Here is an 18544-nt window from a genome sequence, read left to right as displayed (position 1 = left end):
CATAGGGCCAAATCGTTGGTCGTGGATAATGTCACACTACCAGAGTTTTGTCGTTCCCGACAATATATGTCGGGCCCGATCTGGGAAATATGGCCAATGTCGGGGCTAAAATCCTGTAGTCTGATCTAGGAATAAGATATTTACAATCTCTGCAAAACTGAAGTACCTCATGCAGCAATATCTAAATGCTTCAACCCAACAAATTTGATCAGGTACCTGAAGAATCTACACAAGGAGGAGCATGCCACGTTCAAGCAACGCAGCATGGAAAAGGAAAAGCTAACAACCAAACGGACCTGACGGAAACAACACTGGACAACACCCATCCATATAGCTTTGACAGTGAGAAAGCTACTTGTAATTTAATTATAATACAGTAATGTAATTACAGTAAGTTAGCATTCATTATTCCTGTCTCAAGTAATGTTGGTTTGACCTGACTGAACTTTAAACTTATGTCAGTGGCCAATCATTGAATGCCCCCTAGAGGTCATTGATCTTTTACCTTTTGTCTAAAATGCTAGAGAATACTTTTGAAGATACTCAGTATACAATACACAAGTATATAAAGTAAATGAACAAGTCATTTAAATCGACACATTGCTCCATCTTGCGATCGGATCGGTTTTTAAACTTGCTGATCGGTGATCGGCCCCAAAAATCCTGATCGTTTAAAGCCTAATTATCATCTAGGGGAAGACGGCACCCTGATCCATGTGATCGGCCACAGTAGCGATTGTACAACTGCGCATATGCAGCAAAACCTATTTAGACAAGGCTTTGTCGGCATCTTGTGGGCTCTTAGGGCGTTTCAGGAAAAGCACTTTTTCAGAAAATAGCTGTGGATAAGTTACACACGAAAGAAAAATTTGTGAATAGTGAACCGCGAATATGCGGTACAGCGTGAGCACTACAGTCCTTACTTTTTACTTTGAATTTAATTGTACAATCTGCACTGCAATATAAAAACACATAAAATATACTTATACACATCCTATTATATTGTCTTTTACACCTTGGAGGGCATCCTAACACCCACCCAAGGATCCATCAGTTATCTGACAGAAATGCTCTATCAATGAAATATTTGCTAATGAGGTAGATCTTGATGAGGACACAACGGCCTACACCTGACACCACAGGCAGTCACTGCAGTTGGCACATTTCCGCCTCGTGAACTTCCACTCCTGTCAAGACGGGCCACAGAGCTCATCAATTCACACGCAGACAGTCGGTCTGACTGCAAGAAGTCAGCAAGTGTTGCGTAACTGCGGCGCTCCACTAAACGATGTTCTGCGCCGGAGAAAGTCACAGTGCCGCCTGACGAGGCCTGCTACTGGTCTTCACCGCTCTGCACTTCACTGGCACATCCAAGCTCTGCCACTGCGGTTTATCGCGATCACAAGCAACCAACACAAGCCGCATCAAATTTAAAGCAGCAATCCAGGGATGCAGCGTTTGCACTATTTCTGCTTTCATTAAACACACATGCAAGGCTTACTAATGTTGGATTACGCAAGCGCAGCAAAATCTGAGATATTCGTGGAACTTGTTTTTGATTTGGTCCCTTCTCTCACTCAGCCCTAAAGATACAATATCATCAGGATATTGTGCAAACAATACTGATAGTATAGCGGTTAAGGATGGGAATCGAAAACCAGTTCTTTTGGATAACCGGTTTTCAGTCAGTAATTCGATTCTAAGGACTGGATTATATGCTTGCCTGATGATTTTGCTTCTCAATACTCTTACGTTGCAATCGAGTGGGGACGTCACACACGTGTATTTTGGTTCAGACTTTTTCCAAAATGGCACTACCATATGACATAACCCTATAATGTTTATTTCATTATTTTGAGGTGTGGGGTATTGTGTTAGTTTCTGTTGCTACATTAATGTAGTGTCCAAGATGGTAACACAGCAGGTCACCTTTCTATTACATCATCCTTATGCATCACTCACCAGGATTACCACTCAACCCACTCACCCCCAAATGAACAAAGTAGTTGTAGTGGAGCAGTCAGTTGTTACAAAACAAGTTTTGCTGCTGGTGTACATCAATATTGTAGAGCTACGCCACAATATTGATATTTTGTCTGAACCGTAGACGCACTCGCCTGAGACTAATCGGACTTCACAACCGCATAGAACAGTAAACAACACATAAGAGATACTCCCCATCTCTTTCTAGTAGAAAAATAGCCGAGGGCAACTTGCACCTCATTATCATTCTGGGCAAGAATCGCATCAGCAGACACATGGCACACCGCACCTCCTCCCCAGTGATGACAGCAAAGTGCCACTTGTGCACAAGACACACGACTTGCAAGCATTTAAACCCTGGAGGAGGTGAACGGTCGAGGCCTGCGTCTCAGATGCTCGCCTGCGCACCACGCTTCACACATACCGCCCAACTTTCTGTTGTGCTAGCGCGTATCCAGGAACACATCAATGAAATGTACAGGAAACAGGCAGTCACAGAGGAAAGACTATGGGAAAGCAGCCATTTTTTGTTGTGAACGGGCCGTATCTGACCTATGCACCTGGAACAACACGAGCAAAGACCTCATTTAGAGAGGTGATTTTTCTGCTTTTAGAGACCAATGGTAGAAAGGGGGAGCTTAAGTAGATTTTACTTTTAGACGTTTACTTTTACTCCCTACTTTTGAAAACATCTTTACTTTTTACCCTCTGTCAAAAAAAAAGGCTCATTACGTTTTTTCAATTTGAAGCTTTAGGCACTCAGAAATTTTCTGTCTATTCTGGGGGGGAAAAAACATATTGGTATGGTGTTTTTCATTTGTTTTCTTTAGCTATTTTAGTATTGTTGCTTTGTTTTTACGTATGTCAGACCTGTTGTCAGTTCAGTCCTGATTATTCTGTCTGAATTTAGCTCGGAGCAAAACTGTATCCAACGATTTTTTTTCTACTCAGTATGATCACTATGCAATAGGGAAACTATTTTGTGTGCAAGAAAGTTTTTTTTTTTTTGTGCCAAGTTATTTTACTTTTTGCTTATTAAGTACAGAGTGCGAGGACTATAGTTGAATTCGTTCCGTGAGGCTCCTAACTCAAAACACTCATATCTCAAATCCTCTTTACCCACTGATATGAATGGAAATGCCATAAATGTGTTCCAGCTCCACATTGTGCCCCTTCTGGTGGGAAGGGCATGTACACATAGAAAATGCTTAGTAAGCCACAGTAATTAGTCATTTTTCACTGAGTATAAAAAATATATGCTTATGAGTATTGTTAGTTGCACGTGTTGCTGCCCCGTTTGTTAAAAAAAAAATCACATGCCTTATGCGTTACAACATCATGACATCAATACTATTCATTAGCCCATCTATGGCGTTTTGCGTTGTGTGTTAGCATTAAGTTAGTGGACTTTCGCAAGGCTAGATTATGTGGTTGTTTTAAATACACTACGGAGTGGATATATACAGCGAGAAGACTCTTTTTTTAAGAATTGTTCATTACCTGACAAATTTCTACTTGTGATGTGAGTTGAGTTTGAAAAACTCACTCGTAAGTCAAGGTACCACTGTTTTCACACGTACCGAGACATTTGGCTGAGTCCACCTGATAATCAGGTAATCAGACTCTAGGAACGGGAGCTTTTGAATTATAGTGGTCTCATTCATCCCTTTCAGTATTAGAGCACAGCAGGAACTCAAAGGGTGAGAATGGATGCAAAGGGAGAGGATGTGGAATTGCATGAATGTACTCAGTCAATGTAGTGTTTGAACAGGCAGTCATGTACCAGCATTTTTGTGGTACTACACAACAACATCACATGTCGCACCTGAACGCAACAACTGAGTAGGAATGAAGACGAGCTGAACCAACCTGTCTATACATCAGGATCTACTTCAAGCTCAGTCAGGAACAAGCCCTTATGCATTCCTGCCTCCTTCTCGGATTTCGGCCCACCGCAGGGGCAACAGAAAAACCTCTGTGGTTTCTTTTTTTTTTTTATGATTTTTTTTCCACGGCGACACACATGGGCTCAGCATGAGATGAGGGCCTGCAACTCTGATTCTGCGTCTTTGGATTCCCCTCAGATCTGTGTGTAATGTGTTCCAGAGAGGGAGAGTGTGCAGGCCAAACTTGAGAGACAGTATAACAACTGGCAGACATGTCCAGACAATAACGAGCGTGTCAGTGTTGTGTGGCAGTGAAGATCGCACGTTCCAGCTTATCATCGGTATCCAAAACACCACATTTCAATCTGGAAAGTTGTTTTCTTCCTTCTGTTAGTCTCACTTAACATTCTTTTAAGTGGTTCTTTGCTCCATCGGCTTCATTCTCCATTTATATAATCTATTTTCAGCATCTATGTGGTCTGATGAGAGCAGAAACTGAGGGGAATTACAGTGGGATTTCTGCATAATTGTGGCACTTGGTTTAAAAGTTGGGAACGGGATGACAGGAACAAGTCGACATGTGATTTCTCACTACAAAAAAGTTAAGAGACCATCAAGAGAAGCTGAGGAAGCCTATAACAACCCGCCGCACCTGCAAAACATGCCTGAATTGTTTTATTTCTGCTGGGTCAAACTTCCCGAATGTATAGCAGGCGATGCAGAATGGTGGACTACCTCTTTGCCTGCATTTACTCTGTGACAGTGCAATGAAAGCGATGACATCATCACTATTGTAGGTCGACAGTTGCGCACTTTCATCTCGCGGCTGGTGCGCGGACGTCGGTTCCGACGAGGACAAAAGAGTAGCTTTCCGACCGTGAGGCAAGCAGGAAAGCCATAGTCACACCTCATTACGGTCAAAGCCATCAAGCCTCTCTGTCACCAGCTACAGCCAACTGAGGTCATCATGGAGTCATTTGACTTTTTCATTGTCGGGCTGACTCATTTTAGGCAGATGCTCGCTGATGTCAGAAATGTATTTCTTTTTTTTTTTTTTTTTTAAATCCAAGAGAAGTAATGGGTACAACCTCAAGTGCCACAAAAGTGATACGATTGTAATAAACGTCTAACTTCTCACTGAAAACCACTGGGATTTGAACCCCAAACCCTGAGCCAGGCATAATTAGTGAAGTAACTGAAGACTCCTGCACTTAATAACGACAACACAATCACATTGTTCATTATATAATGTAAACAGTTAATTTAAGCATTTGGGGATGGCCACTTAGGATAATTGCACCCCACACATTCCAGAGTGGCCACTTGTAACACGGCACAAAGCTCATCTTGTTGTTGCCCTGTAACTTTGCTCGTGGTATTCCCCCTCAAGAGACAATGGAAACATCAGCTTAATTTAGCAACAGGAACCTCCCTCTTCACGTCATAATAAAAGTGCATATGAAACAAAACAACGGTTTGTTGTCGGCCCGAGAAGATAGAATGCAAAGATTCCAAATAGAAAGACTCCATCCATCCATTGGCAACATCACTCATCCTGGTTAGGGTTGCAGGGTGCTGGAGCCTATGCCAGCTGACTACACCCTGAACTGGTTGCCAGTCAGTCGCAAGGCACATAGAGACACAGACAACCATTCGCAGTCACATTCACACCATCACTGAGTGGGAACTGAACCCACGCTGCCCACACCAAAGGTAGACAAGTGTACCACTACACCATCAGTGACTTAGAAAGACTCTCCTTCAGGAATTAAGTCTGGACCTGGAGCATTTGTTTGTGGTCTGCCAATAAATAACTCATCTTATCTCACAACTGTTAATTAGGAGTTTCTAAGGAGTTTTAATTTTTTTTAAATAAAGAATCACTTTTTGTCCTGTGTTAAAACTGTCAGTATAAACTGGCCCCATTTTTTTTTACCTCTAATCAGATTTTTAAGAAACCACTCCGCCCCAGGAAAATTAAACAATCAGAGATAGAAGGCGTGACCGACGAGGTGTCAATCATTTGCAGTGCACTCGCAGGCACGCATAGCGTGACTTTGTCATAGCGGGCACGCCACGCAGCCTGGTGCTGATGTGTTTGCTGGGCTTCAGGAGCTTTGTTGAAACTGGTGTGGAATATACACGGGTACACCCCCAGAATATAAAAAAAATCCCTCGTTTGCTAACAATTGGGCAGAACACTAGCAAACAAAAGCAGAACAAGGGACCTCATGGAGCTGGGAATTTAGAAGTGACGTGGAATTAGCAACATTTCTGCTCTACAGGCAAGTTTATCACCTCTTTTTGATTTGTAATTGACTGTACATTCCCCAAAAAATAAAATTTAAAACAATAACATTTATTATTGTTACACTCCATTACAATAAGCCATGCTAGCCGTCGCTAACGTCTGCTTGTTTACAATGAAACGCTATGTACAGTGCACGTCTCGTGCAGGCTACATTCAAATCTTGCTAGCAGTTTTCAAAACGGCAAACGTTCCCTTTAAGTGCGCACTGAGCTGAAGTCTCAAGTAACACACAATGATGATTCAACTATTCATATTTTTCCCGAAAATGAAAAATGAAAACAATTCAACCGTGGAATTGATATAAGTGGGAACTCAGATGTTTGATAGGTAGAGCCCCTTACCAAACAAGTCTAACTGACTTGAAACTTCTCACAATAATCCAGCTCAGTGTCCTCTTCTCTACATATAAAAAAAACTTTGGGGTCATTGTATTTCTACTGACGGTGGCAATGTTCTTGAGCCCACAATTTACAAAACTTGAAATTTATCACGCAAATCCAACTTAGTACCCTCTACATATAGACCGTTATCAATTGGTTTGCCAAAAGAGAATATGTTAATGAAGCCCAAAAGTTAAAAACAATTGATAGGCCAAGCCCATTATCAAACGAGTAAAACTGGCTTGAAATTTCTGATCGAATCCAACTCTGTGAGCTCCGCATGAAAGGCTTTGTCAAAAAGCAATTCTGTTATGAAGCCCAAACGTTTCATAGGCTGATTCCCCAGATTGACTTGAAACTTCTCACACAAATTAAGCCAAGTGTCCTCTACAGTAAAATATTTTAGACCATGGCATTCCTGCAAAATAAGGCAATTTTACTGCGCCCAAAAGTTTGACATGTCGAGCCCCTTACCAAACTAGTCAGATTGATTTGAAATTTATCACACAAATCCAGCTCAGTGTCCTCTACATAAAAAATATGTTTTTCCAAAAAGGAGGCAATATTAATGAGCCCAAAAGTTGCAAAGGTTTGATAAATTGAGCCTCTTGCCATACAAGTCGGACTGACTTGAAATTTCTCACACAGGCTTACAGTAAATCAGTACCCATAAGTTATTTTGCCTAAAGGAAATACTGTTATGAACCACAAAAGTTTAAAACATTTGGTCGGAAAAGCCCCTTCGTAAACAAAGCTGCTTGGCTTACAGTAAAACTTCTCATACAAATCAAGCTCAGTATTAGGCGGCGCGATATTTTGTTTGCGCATCATCATCACGATGTACGTGTGCGCAATAGTCACGTCGCAGGTTCTGCTGTGATGTTGGTGTTCTGTAACATACAGTGAATCAACTGTAATATTAAAAGTGACCACCAGAGGGACCTGTTTGGACATGCTAATCGAAAGAATGTACACGCTACAGTTCCTATTTTGCTCTTCAGAATGAAATTACTGTAGGCACAAGGCAGGCACGCAGCAGCTGTGCGAGTTGCATTCAGGGACACTGTGTAAATGGGACTGTATGTGTTGTTTTTGTTGGGGTTTTTTTGTAATACAGTACATAATTCTAAAAACTGATTACTAGGAAAATTATTTGGAGTATCACTGTGATAATATGGAATTTATTTTGTTTTGTAATATAAGAATGGATAAATTAATTTGTTAATATAATCAGCCACAGCTGTGAGGAATGCAACGTTTTCAATGTCCTTTCACCATCGTTCCTGTCATACTGTGTTGCGTGTTTTTGTTTGCACATTAAGGACAAAAGTCCTGTTTTGGTTTTATTTCCCCATTTAAACACACCGTTCAAGCAACAAGTTTTCCTCATGTTTTTGAGATTGTTGGATGAAAGCTGTAGCTGAAGTGAGGACTGAATGGCTGTCAACAATGGGGAAATTAAATGCCAGTATTTTAGGCTAATAGCCCGTCAGCAACATATTGAAAAAAAACTAACTATGAACTATTTCATTTTTGGACCGGTGAACTTAATTCAAAATTTTGAATTATGAACTATGAACGGAACTAAACTTTGAATTAGTTCGCGTAGAAAATGAACTTTCCCAACACTGGTCCTGTATTATTTCACATCGCAATATACAGTGGGTACGGAAAGTATTCAGAACCCCTTAAATTTTTCACTCTTTTTTATATTGCAGCCATTTGCTAAAAATCATTTAAGTAAAAATTTTTCCACATTAATGTACACACAGCACCACATATTGACAGAGAAAAAAAAATATTTTTGAAATTAATGCATATTTATTAAAAAAGAAAAACTGAAATATCACACAGCCATAAGTATTCAGACCCTTTGCTCAGTATTTAGTAGAAGCACCCATTTGAACTAATACAGCCATGAGTCTTTTTGGAAATGATGCAACAAGTTTTTCACTCCTGGATTTGGGGCTCATCTGCCATTCCTCCTTGCAGATCCTCTCCAGTTCTGTCAGGTTGGATGGTGAACCTTGGTGGGCAGCCATTTTCAGGTCTTTCCAGAGATGCTCAATTGCGTTTAAGTCAGGGCTCTGGTTGGGCCATTAAAAAACAGTCACGGAGTTGTTCTGAAGCCACTCCTTCAGTATTTGAGCGGTGTGCTTAGGGTCAATGTCTTTTTTGAAGGTGAACCTTGAGGTTCTGAGCACTCTGGAAAAGGTTTCCGTCCAGGATATCCCTGTACTTGGCCGCATTCAGCTTTTCTTCGATTGCAACCAGTCTCCCTGTCCCTGCAATTGAAAAACACACCCACAGCATGATGCTGCCACCACCATGCTTCACTGTTGGGACTGTATTTTCTCCACACATGTCACTTAGAATTAAGGCAAACAATTTCCATCTTGGTCTCATCAGACCAGAGAATCTTATTTCTCACCATCCTGGAGTCCTTCAGGTGTTTTGTAGCAAACTCCATGCGGGTTTTCATGTCTTGCACTGAGCAGAGGCTTCCGTCGGGCCACTCTTCCATAAAGCCCCGACTTGGTGAAGGGCTGCAATGATGGTTGACTTTCTAGAACATTCTCCCATCTCCCGACTGCATCTCTGGAGCTCATCCACAGTGATCTTTGGGTTCTTCTATAGCGCTCTCACCAAGGCTCTTCTCCCCCAATTACTCAGTTTGGCCATAATTCTGTCTCTGACCTCTTCAGGCAGTTCCTTTGGCTTTCCTAATCAGTATAATCAAACACAGCTGGACTCCAATGAAGGTGTAGGACCACCTTCAGGATGATTACATGAAATGGACAGTACCCGAGTTAAATATATGAGTGTCACAGGGTCTGAATACTTATGGCTTTGTGATATTTCAGTTTTTCTTTTTTAATAAATCAGCAAAAATGTTAACAATTCCAGTTTTTTTCTGTCAATATGGGGTGTTGTGTGTACATTAACGAGGAAAAGAATTAACTCAAATTATTTTAACAAATGGTTGCAAAATAACTGAGTGAAAAATTTAAGGGGGTTTGAAAACTTTCCGTACCCACGGTATATCGCAGTTTTTTTTTTTTTTAATTTAATTTAAAATCAATGTATTTTTTTTCCAATATCGTACAGACTTACTCAGTATCCTCTACATAAAAATCATTTTTAGATTATGAAACTTCTGCAAAAGGGTACAATGTTAATGATCTTAAAAGGCCAAGCCCCTTAACAAACAAGTATAACGGACTTGAAATGTCTCACACAAGTCCAGTCAAATGTGGTCTAAAAAGGCACTCAACAAGTCCATCAACTGAACACAACTCCAATCAACACCAAATTTGATACACTAATGAACAACCAGGCGGCACGGCACGGTGGACGACTGGTTAGAGCGTCAGCCTCACAGTTCTGAGGACCCGGGTTCAATCCCCGGCCCCGTCTGTGTGGAGTTTGCATGTTCTCCCCGTGCCTGTGTGGGTATTCTCCGGGCACTCGGGTTTCCTCCCACATCCCAAAAACATGCATGAATTGGAGACTCTAAATTGCCCGTAGGCATGACTGTGAGTGCGAATGGTTGTTTGTTCCTATGTGCTCTGCGATTGGCTGGCAACCAGTTCAGGGTGTACCCCGCCTCCTGCCCGATGACAGCTGGGATAGACTCCAGCACGCCCGCGACCCTAGTGAGGAGAAGCGGCTCAGAAAATGGATGGATGGATAATGGACAACCATGGCCTCCATTGACCAAAATGTCTTATCAGGGGTATAACTTAGCAGCAAATTTCTTTAACTCATTAATCATTTAATCGCTATACAACTTGGAGGATAGCTGCAAATTGTGAGGTGGCATGCCTCAAAGGTGCCATAAATGCCGAGCTACAGGTTAGCAACTAGTAGATTTGAAATTTCTGCTGGAATTTTCCTGGTACAATCTCTTTGGAGTCCTCTTGATATGGCTGCCGACTAGTCTCAACATGATCTTAACGGCCGGAACAATGCTGTATTTTCCTAACCTTGACTGGCAAGCAGAGCACCGTGGTATATTAAAATAGAGCGTGCATACTTTCCTCTGCGGCGTTACACAGCAGCCGCTTACGATTCCCTGAGAAGCCCAAATAGTAAGAAACAAACACTGTGTGAACGAACAGTTACAATTAAAGGAGACAAAGCGGAGATTAGACTCACAAGTGAAGATGACAGTCTAATAATTCATGCCACTGCAGCTCAAGCTAAGCCTTCAAAGAATGCCAAAAATTCTTGATCTTTGTCCAGGGCTGAACTCCAAAGTTGCCCCCTTTCTTGCTTGACAGTCGCAGACATTGTGATCCAAGTAGAAATTGTTTTTTATTAGATGGCTGGGTTACATAAGAAAAAAAAAAGGAAAAACGTGCTTTTAAGCAATGGGGGCCGTAGAGGTTGTCACAGTGGAATGGTTGGAACTGACTAAACAAAAGGTCTGTTTGCTATGTGGCAATGCAGCTCTATCAGACATCTGATCACTGCCATGGCCTGTGTTATTCATCAAGAAGGATCCTCTCACACATAAGAGGGGACAATTTTTAAAAAATAACAAAATTAAAAAGCAGAAAAATGCATTCTTAGTGGTTAACAACCCCAAAAAAAACTTAACAAATGTTAAACAGCATTCATAAACACAATCAATCAGGCACATAAGAAAATAACTCCAACTGCACAAGAACCCTTACTGCACAGGTGTCAAACTCAAGGCCCGAGGTCCAAATCCAGCCCAGCACATCTTTGTTTGTGGCCCACTAGAGCAAATAAACTGTCTAGCCCATCTTTCTTGCTAAATGGATTTGTTCTTTTCATCCATCCATCCATTTTCTGAACCGCTTCTCCTCACTAGGGTCACGGGCGTGCTGGAGCCTATCCCAGCTGTCATCGGGCAGGAGGCGGGGTACACCCTGAACTGGTTGCCAGCCAATCACAGGGCACAGAGAAACAAACAACCATTCACACTCACAGTCATGCCTACGGGCAATTTAGAGTCTCCAATTCATGCATGTTTTTGGGATGTGGGAGGAAACCGGAGTGCCCGGAGAAAACCCACGCAGGCACAGGGAGAACATGCAAACTCCACACAGGCGGGGACGGGGATTGAACCCCGCACCTCAGAACTGTGAGGCTGACGCTCTAACCAGTCGTCCACCGTGCCGCCTTGTTCTTTTCATTTTGGAAAAAAAAATGGTACCAAAATTGCAATTTTCTTCACTTTAAATGGATATGACAAGCAATTTTCCACCAAATTCCTTCTGTGAACAATAGTGAAGAATAAAGTAGTTGTATACTTAAATATTTGGTTGTCACAGCTTTCCATGATGTCAGATTTCAAATTCAGTGTTGTTAAGAATATAATAAATACATGCATCCTCATTTATTAGACGCTGTCATAAGTTGTATAGTTATTGAGGAACTACTTTACACTGTATAAATATATATTTTTAATTTCATTCATTTTATATTTATTTTTATGAACCTTGAATTTGAAATAAACGATTGGCTGCTGGGGCAATTTTGTATAGGTCATTTTATGATGAGGTGATTATACATTTATATGATTTTCAAAATCATGACGGCCCTCTGAGGGGAACCATAACTCCGACTCTCTGGTAAATACAGATGTTCATGAAGTAGCATGGAAACAAACATACAGTCTATCCATAACCATGTAACGTTCACGGTACCACCTGTGAATGGGCTCCGGGAACAACGCTGGGGACAATGCGGATTTTTGACAGCAACAGTGACGGTCGAGTGGGGTTGGGGGCGCGGGGGTGGGGGGATTACATTCCCTACCGAACCCCTCGAATCTCTTTAGAGTTGAAAAGGTAGGCAAACATGGGTAGGGTTCCCACACTGACTCATCGCTGCACCTTATTCGAGTCGCCCTCCGCGGTGACGGCGGCAGACGTGTACGTGAGTGCGACCACCAAAATGCAACGATTTCCCCCACTCACCTTCTCAGCTTTCCGCCACCGGGGTGCTTTTCGCTCTCCTTCTTCTTGTGGGACAAAACACAATACGAAGCCTTTCCTTTTGTTCAATTGGGATCCCACAAGTCCTTGACATAAAACAGCAACACGCGACCTCCCACGTCCTGCTCCTCGCTCTTGTTTTTTTTTTTTTTTTTTTTTTTTAACCTTCAAACGTGGCCCGTCGACTCAGTTATTTCTTCTTCTCTTTTTTTCAAACCCCGGCCGAGACGCAACTTGGAAGTTCGATAGAGAAAAAAAAAGTTGTGGCTCTGCCTCGCTGCGCTATGCAGCTGCTGCTGGAAGGATGAGCTCATTCGCTGTGCCTCTCTCCTGCCTATCGTCTGCCAGCCGCCCAAGTCTCGCGAGAAGGGGCGCAAAGCGAAACGTTCCCGTGGCAACAGGGGCTCACCTGTGGTGTGTGCGCGTGTGTGTCTGTGTTAAACAACCGGAAGTTGTTACGTCTCCTCTTTGACGGCGACTGTCTGCAGTCATCTTTCATATCATATGTTTCCTAACCTTTACTGGACCAAGCCACATATTTTATATTATTAGAAAAACATCACCAATAAAATGTCACAAAAAGTGGATATGCAGCTTAAAAAGGGTTTGCAGTTTTCAAAATGTCATCCTATGCCTCTAACTTGATATGTGAAAAACCACAGCATCCGAGGAAAAACGACCAATCAGAGACGGAAAACGTGACTTAACGAGGTGTCAATCATTTCTGGTGGACACTCAAAGAGGGCATTTAGTGTTACAGCAAACACTGCGTTACGACAAGGTGCTTTTCTGGGATAACAACGCAACAGGTCGGCACAAGGGCGCGGAGGTGTAGCCCACACATCAGTCATGGATCACAGTTACACAGATCATTTTACTCATTTAGCTACGACTGTCAGGTCATTAACAAATATGATAAAAATGGTTCGTTTGTTTGGTTTTTATCTATCTATCTATCTATCTATCTGCAATCACATTCCTTCATGTCATTCATGCTGTCTGTGTTGTTTTTGTTTTTTTTTCTGCCTAATGAGGCCCCAAGACCTCAAGATCTCAGTGACAGAACGGATTGTGGCCACAAATGTTCTCCGGAGACCTTGCCACCACTGCCAGATCGGAGTGGCCTGTTGCCCTGACAGATGTGCAGAAAATAACTTCTCATCCGCAGGTCTTGCAAATAATACACACTACGGAAAGGGTGGTAAACGCTCTGCGGTGGAGCAGAAGAGCCCCTTGCGTGATGAGATGATGATTTAAAAGCAGACGTGTCGCAGCTGTAGTAAAAGTACAGAGTAAAGCTCCATTCTGTGGTAACCCGCTTACCATATTGAGTAAATGATGTCAAGATTTTCACAAAGGCTAAATGAAGCAGCACGCAGATGATGCGTAGGGTTGAGGAACATCCAAGTATATTCAAGTGCAATGACAACATGCACTGTAAATACAAATTAGACATCACTCCTTGGGTCAAAAAAATAGGTACATCTGCACACAATTCTAATGAGATCCAATATATGATAGCTGTATCATAAATGTTGACTTTTTAACCTTTACATAAAGTATATATACATACACACACACACACAGTTATTTCTGCATGTAATAAACATATTTTAAACTCTGGGGGAGAAATTTTTTTTTTTGTTGAAGCTTGCTTCAAAATATTACCCCCCCCCCCCCTCCCCAATATTCATTTGAGTCATCATGAAATTAAGCCAAACTTAAATTATCCACAGTACATGCAGTGAACCGAAAATGCCGTCTGCTTCCGTGTTCAGTCATTAGTTTATGACGTGGGGCGCATGCAGTCAGCTGTCAAGTCGAATTAAAAAGGACTATTTCACGTATCACTGTAAAATATAAATTTTCCAAATAAGATAAGATTCAAATATTTATTTTACTTAGTTAATGAGATTTTTGCTCCTGAACCTCAGTGTACATCAGGTGCTGTTGACGTCACCTTCATTTTCACTCACAATTGTAAGCGGTCATCTGTGAGGCTGAAGTGAGCGATGAGTTTTAATATAATGTAGCACATACAGCATTAAATGTTCTGTTTTCTTCAGAAACTTTTCCGTCCTTGAATTTATCCATCCTTTACCTCCTGGTGGTTGACTAGCTCGATAAATCTTGGCGCCAAGTGTTGAAAATCAGCGGTTGTGATGCATATTTTGAGCGATTAAAAAAACATTTTAAACCATCTCGTAAGCACTTCGTAAATCTTCAAATTTTGAATTGCATTTGTAAACCGAGCAAACTACAATAAAACAAATTTTCATTGCAAACTCTTTATTTTCCAAAGTCACAGAGAGGCACAGCAGAAGGATAAAAGAGCCACATGTGGCTCTGGAGCCGCGGGTTGCAGACCCCTGCTTTACATACTGTTTGGGACAGTTGACAGCAATAAAAAAATAAATAAATAAAAAAACCTAAATGTCAGTATTTCACTCTGAAATTTGCTGAATTTTCCTAAAGTGAACCAAATTACACAAAAATGAAAACCTTTGAAAATGTCATTTTCGTACAGGTGCTGTAAAGTTTGTATGCACTGAGGCTGTTCCAGGTCAAATTTGAGCCAACTAAAATGGATTTCAGCTTTAGCAATTCATGTAAATCAAGGAAAATTGGGGTACTGGCGGGAATTTAAAAACAGATTAACGTCTTTTTCTGGGACAGTGGTAACACTCACGAATAATGGAACTTGAAAAGTAGTTTGATAAAGATAATCATGACGACGATATTCTTGGCCAGCGTCAAAATTGACCCAGAACATGTTGCGAGCACGGCAAATGAAAAGTATATAACACAACATTTTGGTTGACACTGTTAATATAGTTCCCGTGGTGTGTAGAAAACATCATACCGAGAGCAGTTTCTCATATCCTGGTCCTTTCCTATAGGTCAATCATCTTGTCAGTGTATGTGTGTGGTGAATGAGAATTTAAAGAAGCCTTCCAGAATTGATTCTAGCCGTTTAAGCAAGTATATAGCGCCATCTGTTGGGCATAGGCAGCGAAACAGATGACAGTTTTTCGACATGCATCGATTGTATACAGGAGCTTCTCGGTTTACGACGGAACGGGCATACGGCATTTAAGGGTTACGAACGGCTTTGGTTAATTATTATTTTATTTTTTTTTAAATAAAAATATCTGGAATATTGAATGAAGCCGCGACAGTACGACAAAACTCGTAATCCGTGAAAAAAGTTGCACAGTTATGCAAATGAAGTAATGATACATGTAAAAGCCATGTTACTTTGTCGTGACGTTACCAAAGAAAAGTTGTAATATTAGGACAAAACGTGGTAATCTTACTTTTATTACAAAAAATTTTTAATCTGACAGAAAAAGATTTGCGGGGGGGGGGGGGGGGAATCATTCTAAGAGGGGAAAAACATTTTAAAAATGTCAATGTATTTTTTATTTTATTTTTTTAAAACAGAAAAATTTGTTTAAGAAAAAAAATGTATGGTACTTGAATAAAGAAATTTTACGAGAAATTTTTCCATTTGATTTGTTTTTATGGCCTAGTATTTTTCACCTTAATACGGTGTGATCTGAGTTTGTATGCAAGTCAGAGCACGCCGTAGACCATCACTAACCTACTCCTATTGAGAAGGTAATTAAGGTTGAATTGAAGAAAACGTTGTTACCACTTCATTTAAGTTCTTACAGAGCTTCAGATGATATCCCTGTTGAGTTTCATAATATCACCTTCATTAAATAAGACTTAAACGTGTGGTGTTAAAAGTCTGCATTCTTAACTTTTGGTTAATTTTAACAATCGTTGAACGTCAGGCTCAATGTCAACGGTGGGGAACTTTCTGCTGTATCTTTTAAACGGCTCTCCCTCAGGCGCTATGAGGAATTTCTCAAAGTTCCAAGATATGTCGGTCCTGCTGACGGGACTCCAAACCAGGTATTTGGGGTCCTGCATGAGTGAGTTGGGGTCATCGCCGGGATAGGGGAGTCTTTCTTTGAGATATGCAAAGACAGGATGTGTGTTTACTCCATTGACGTCGCACTTCTCGAAGATGGTGAAGTTGGGCTGGAATCCTCCGCCTGGACGCACGTGCTGTAGAGAATTTAGGATCTCACCATTACTACAATTCTCCTGGAAGCACACAATAATTTATCAGGGATACTGATCACAAAAGTGAGTCAAACCCACACATTTTGGGTAAAAAACAACAACACACTTAACACATCTGCTTCCCATTCACACCTGAGATCTTGTAATACTAAAAAGTCACACGATGCAGTGGAGTGAAAATTGCTAACTGGGCACAATTTTGACATTTTCACTTAGGAGGTCTACTCACTTTTTTGCCAGATATTAAGTGTTGCATGACAAGTTATTTTGAGGGGATATTAAACTATAAATCGTAGTAAAGGGTCATTTCTTCAGTTGTCCGACAAAAAAAATTAAATATTTAGAAAAATGTAAGGGGTGTACGTAGTTTTGTGATACTATGCATGTACTTGGACAACGACAGAATTTTGAGGATTAAGACTTCAAACACCACCAAAATGGATTTTAAATAAAACAAGATGTGATCGACCCTCATTGTATGGTCTTTAAGAACATATGGAATTTACCATTAAGGAATTACTTTGTCATTTCATGCAGAATACCTCCTGTATCTGTAATATAGTATAACCATCATATTTAACACTTGCTTGAAAATGAGTTGCAGTCAATGCTTTGCCAGGCACTGCGTACACCTTCAAATGCTGCTCATTTAGGCTCTCACACGTCACTTTATTTTTCTGTAAGAAAAAAGCACATCTATTGGGTTCGGATCACAAAGTCTTCGAGTTGCTTTCACAGGATGTTGTCAGGGCGTTGTTCATCTTTCCTGTCAGTTGTGTAGGATTTATTTGAATGTCTGTATCATTACTGTAGTTACACACCCAAAATAATCTCGTTACTTCCGTCAACAGGCACATCAAAAAACACCAATGAGCCCGTCCCATTAGCAACTATTTGGCACGTGATGTGGTATTCTTTGGATTATGAGCAATTGCTCTCGTTCTCCCATCATTCTGACCTTGGTTTCATGATTCCGTTCAATGAATGTGATTACAGAGTATTGGATGCTATTTTTTCTTTGAACATTTTCTTTATGAATCTAATCTGGATTTCCGTTCCGATTTTTGCCACCATCCACTTTAGCAGTCTCACTGTGAGCAAGTAGACTTTTGGAAGGCAAACACTTAAATATTCCTCAACCACTTGATCCAAACAAGATTACCACACAAGCAGCAAGTGAAGGTGGCTGCAGTGACGGCCTGGTAAAGTATCTCCACGGAGGAATGTCACAAATAGGTGACGAAAAGTACAAATACTTTTGAGACCCTTAAAATGAAGGTGCTCTGCAAAAAAATGGCTGGAATTCCATTAGTTTTAAATCAAATACATTGTGGTGGGATCAGTAAAGTCACAAGAATTCACTTTGTTACTCAACTAACCTGATACCCAAATTGGTTACAGGGGAAGGCCAGGACCACCAGTCGATGGGGGTACTTGCTCTGGAGCTGCTTGAGCTGGCTGAAGTCCTGGCCGGTGGTGCCTCAGAGTGACGCCACGTTCTCTATCAGCACCACCCGTCCACGGTACACGTTGAAGTCCACCGGGTCGCCCTCCAGCGTGGTGGCCTTCAGGTCGTAGAATGTCTTTGCGATGAACGCCATGCTCAGTGGTAAGAGAGATCCTTTGCACTGGAGGGAGGTCGGGGCTCCGGGTAAGACCGGTGGTCACCTGACTCACTGGAGGAGCTGGGGTCAGATGGCTCTGCGGGAAAACTGATCTACACCTGACATTCTATACTCTATCAATTGGATGCATAAAACTGTAAAAGAGCTTTAAAATACATTGTTTCCAAGTTATTCAAATTAGTTTTTTTTTCTTGTTTAGGTGATGCATGGCAAGTATGGATGTTCATTTTTAAAAGTGTAAAAAAAGAAAAGAAATCAGCAGGCAACCACATTGTCAGCCATCAAACATTTAACA

The 18544-nt window shown here is 41.2% G+C and overlaps 2 protein-coding genes across 3 annotated transcripts in view; both read right to left on the bottom strand.

Moving 5' to 3' along the window:
- The window catches only part of LOC133412735 (signal-induced proliferation-associated 1-like protein 1), a 58870-nt gene extending 46027 nt beyond the window's left edge, over nt 1–12843 (bottom strand). For both annotated transcript variants that reach the window (XM_061696328.1, XM_061696329.1), the window contains exon 1: nt 12512–12843. The gene's annotated coding sequence lies outside the window, so the exon portion shown is untranslated. The remainder of the gene's footprint in view (nt 1–12511) is intronic.
- A 3055-nt stretch (nt 12844–15898) lies between these two features.
- On the bottom strand, nt 15899–18538 carry gpx2 (glutathione peroxidase 2). Its single transcript, XM_061695570.1, has 2 exons — nt 18004–18538; nt 15899–16645 (listed from the first exon to the last, which is right to left on the bottom strand). The coding sequence occupies exons 1-2, from the start codon at nt 18223–18225 to the stop codon at nt 16292–16294; spliced, it is 576 nt and encodes a 191-aa protein (XP_061551554.1). The 5' UTR covers nt 18226–18538; the 3' UTR covers nt 15899–16291.
- Between the last annotated feature and the right edge of the window lie 6 nt (nt 18539–18544).

Source organism: Phycodurus eques, chromosome 14 (assembly GCF_024500275.1).
Source record: "Phycodurus eques isolate BA_2022a chromosome 14, UOR_Pequ_1.1, whole genome shotgun sequence".
Classification (NCBI taxonomy): Eukaryota; Metazoa; Chordata; class Actinopteri; order Syngnathiformes; family Syngnathidae; genus Phycodurus; species Phycodurus eques.
The sequence above is the reverse complement of the archived record's forward strand: the minus strand, read 5'-3'. Positions and strand labels throughout refer to the sequence as shown.